General features: G+C 40.9%; 1 protein-coding gene across 1 annotated transcript in view; it reads right to left on the reverse strand.

The window, feature by feature from the left end:
* The window catches only part of LOC138053181 (uncharacterized), a 35,775-nt gene that overhangs the window by 3,188 nt on the left and 30,087 nt on the right, over positions 1-2,500 (reverse strand). The window contains exon 15 of the mRNA XM_068899842.1: positions 1,772-2,091. Coding sequence (XP_068755943.1) covers positions 1,772-2,091 — 320 coding nt within the window. The remainder of the gene's footprint in view (positions 1-1,771; positions 2,092-2,500) is intronic.

The raw sequence follows: 2,500 nt of genomic DNA on the forward strand, positions 1-2,500 counted from the left end.
GACTGGTAAATGCAGTGTTCAGATACTTAACTTCGCAAGTGTATCGCTTCATTCCATGAATGCCCCTACGTACCTTTCATAGGAGAAAACGAAAGGGTTTTCAGCTGAGCGCGTGCACGTAAGCTACACACGCAATTCTAAAGCTGCTTGCGTCAGCTCATAATTCAAAATAGTTCGCCGGAAAATAAACAAATACCGCTGATTTCTCTCACCTTTGTTGTAATTCTTATATACATAGAATATAAATATACATCTCTTATTCACGAAACCTTTCACAAACGGTTGAAAACCGTCACTTAAATCCGTTTGTGTTAGTATGTAGCTCCACTCGCGCGCGGACTTATGTTGCTCGTATTGCCACCTTCTTGTGCAACAAATTTTTATGTTTCAAAAAGTAGACGTCGCTTTTACTTTTTGCAACATGGAAATTTGTTGCGCAAGGTGGTGGTAATACGCGCAACAAAACATCTCAACTTGCAACGAAACATTGCTGTGCGACAAGTTGCACGAAAAATGTTGCCCGTGTAACTGGGCTTTAACGCGCGGACTCGAATGAGCGGTTCACGCATGCGTAAATGCTGATCTTGTAACCCCCTCATTTTTCGTGATTTTGCATCTTCACTCGTTTATATCTCTGCTTCTCTGCTTTTTAATTTTTGGTATGTTAACTTGTATTAATTTAAAATGTTTATCTTCGAAATTTTAAAAAAATCTGTAGGTGAAAAAAAAAATTAGAGACATTTCAAAAAAAATGAATTCTTCTGAAAAATTGGCCTACAGATTTTGAATTTTAAATATTTTGGAGATTATTTCTAACATTATCTGGAAACGCTGTATGGGAAGATTGCACACTGCCGTTTTTTTCAAAAAAGACAATATATATTGATTTTAAGGCTCAAAGAAATGCCTTCTATTGTTGCCATGGTAACGGTATTTTAAAGGAAAATGTGATGCAAGAAATCTATGATGGGTACTTTATACCCTGGCCAAATTTCGCCTTGATATGATTACCCTCACCATATCTAAGAACAGAATATGTTTATTTGTGTGAAAAAAGGAGAAACTATTTCGAGCCTCCTTAAGCACGGGTGACGGCAACGCAAAATTCCATTACAAAATTTATTTACCAAATGGTAAGTTTTAGTGCCATAAATCTCAGCATCATGACTTCATGACTTCAATTTCCACCCTGGTCAAAGAATTTTCACTTTCCTTGGGTAACTCATTTCCTTTCTAGTGCTAGCACTAAGAATTGGATAGATTATGGTCAAATTGAGCAAACCGGTATAGTCACTAATTGATGTAAAAACTCAGTGAAAACTTGAAATTTGAAAAGTCTTTTTCATAGGCCGTATTCATAAATGGCGGTTAAGTAATTATTCTTTTGTCTTTATGCTAATCAACCTCGCTAGCCTCGTTAGCACGACAAAAATCCAAACGAACTTTTTCTCCAAAGTGAGGCTAGTGAGGATGAATGGCACAAAGATAAAAGAAGAATTTTTTGCCCGCCATTTATGAAAACAGTCTATTGCCGTCCCGGATAAAAGCAGTGAAACGTTGGTTCCATTTCACAACCCTTCTCCATGAACTATGTCGGAGGTTAACAAAATCGATACACTGTTGGCAAAGAATAGGACACAGAGTTGCCAGTCTTGTGGGCTTCAAAGGGACGTATCGTGCTCGAGGCCGCGAAAACATAAAGAGCCTAACACGAGGAAACTTTTCCGAGGCCCGGAACAATTGGAGGCAGATCAATGTTTAAGGGCCTCACCTTTCGAGCTGATGGTCTACTTCCATCGAACAGTTTTCTCGCTTCGTCGACAGCTTTGTCCAATCTCACAACGCCCTTCTCCCTTGTCGTCCGATTCAGCATCTTGAGAAGAGCATCGAAATCCGACGGTTGACTTTGAAAGTCAAACCAAACTTTTGATGTCTGGCCATAGCCTATTAGCGCATACTTAATCTTTGACATGCCGTACATGTCAGCGAAGGCTGCGATAGTGTCTCTCATCAGTTTAAATGTTTCATCAGCATCTGCGGCAGTGGCGCTCAAGGCAAAGGCCAGATCCACCGTGGGAACGTCGGGGATTTCTATCGAGAAAAGAGGGACAAAGTTCCTTAATAAGAAGCATTTTATTTAAGGCCCACATTCACTCAGTTGGCTGAGCACCGGGCTGCCATGCGGGAGGTCGTGAGTTCGACTCCGGCCGGACCAACACTCCGGGTCTTAAAAATAACTGAGGAGAAAGTGCTGCCTTTGTAATAACATCGGCAAATGGTTAGACTTTCAAGTCTTCTCGGATGAGGAGTATAAACCTTAGGCCCTGTTTCACAAATATCATTGATGTTCATAAGTTCCCTGTGGGACGTTAAAGAACCCACACACTATTCAAGAAGAGTAGGGGATCAAGTTCCCGGTGTTGTGGCTGTCCTTCGTGAGTGTATGGGTGGGTGGGTATAGCAGGTCACCATCAGCTGTATAGCTGCCAATACTTCAACC

The sequence above is a fragment of the Montipora capricornis genome, chromosome 6, assembly GCF_036669925.1.
Source record: "Montipora capricornis isolate CH-2021 chromosome 6, ASM3666992v2, whole genome shotgun sequence".
Lineage (NCBI taxonomy): Eukaryota > Metazoa > Cnidaria > Anthozoa > Scleractinia > Acroporidae > Montipora > Montipora capricornis.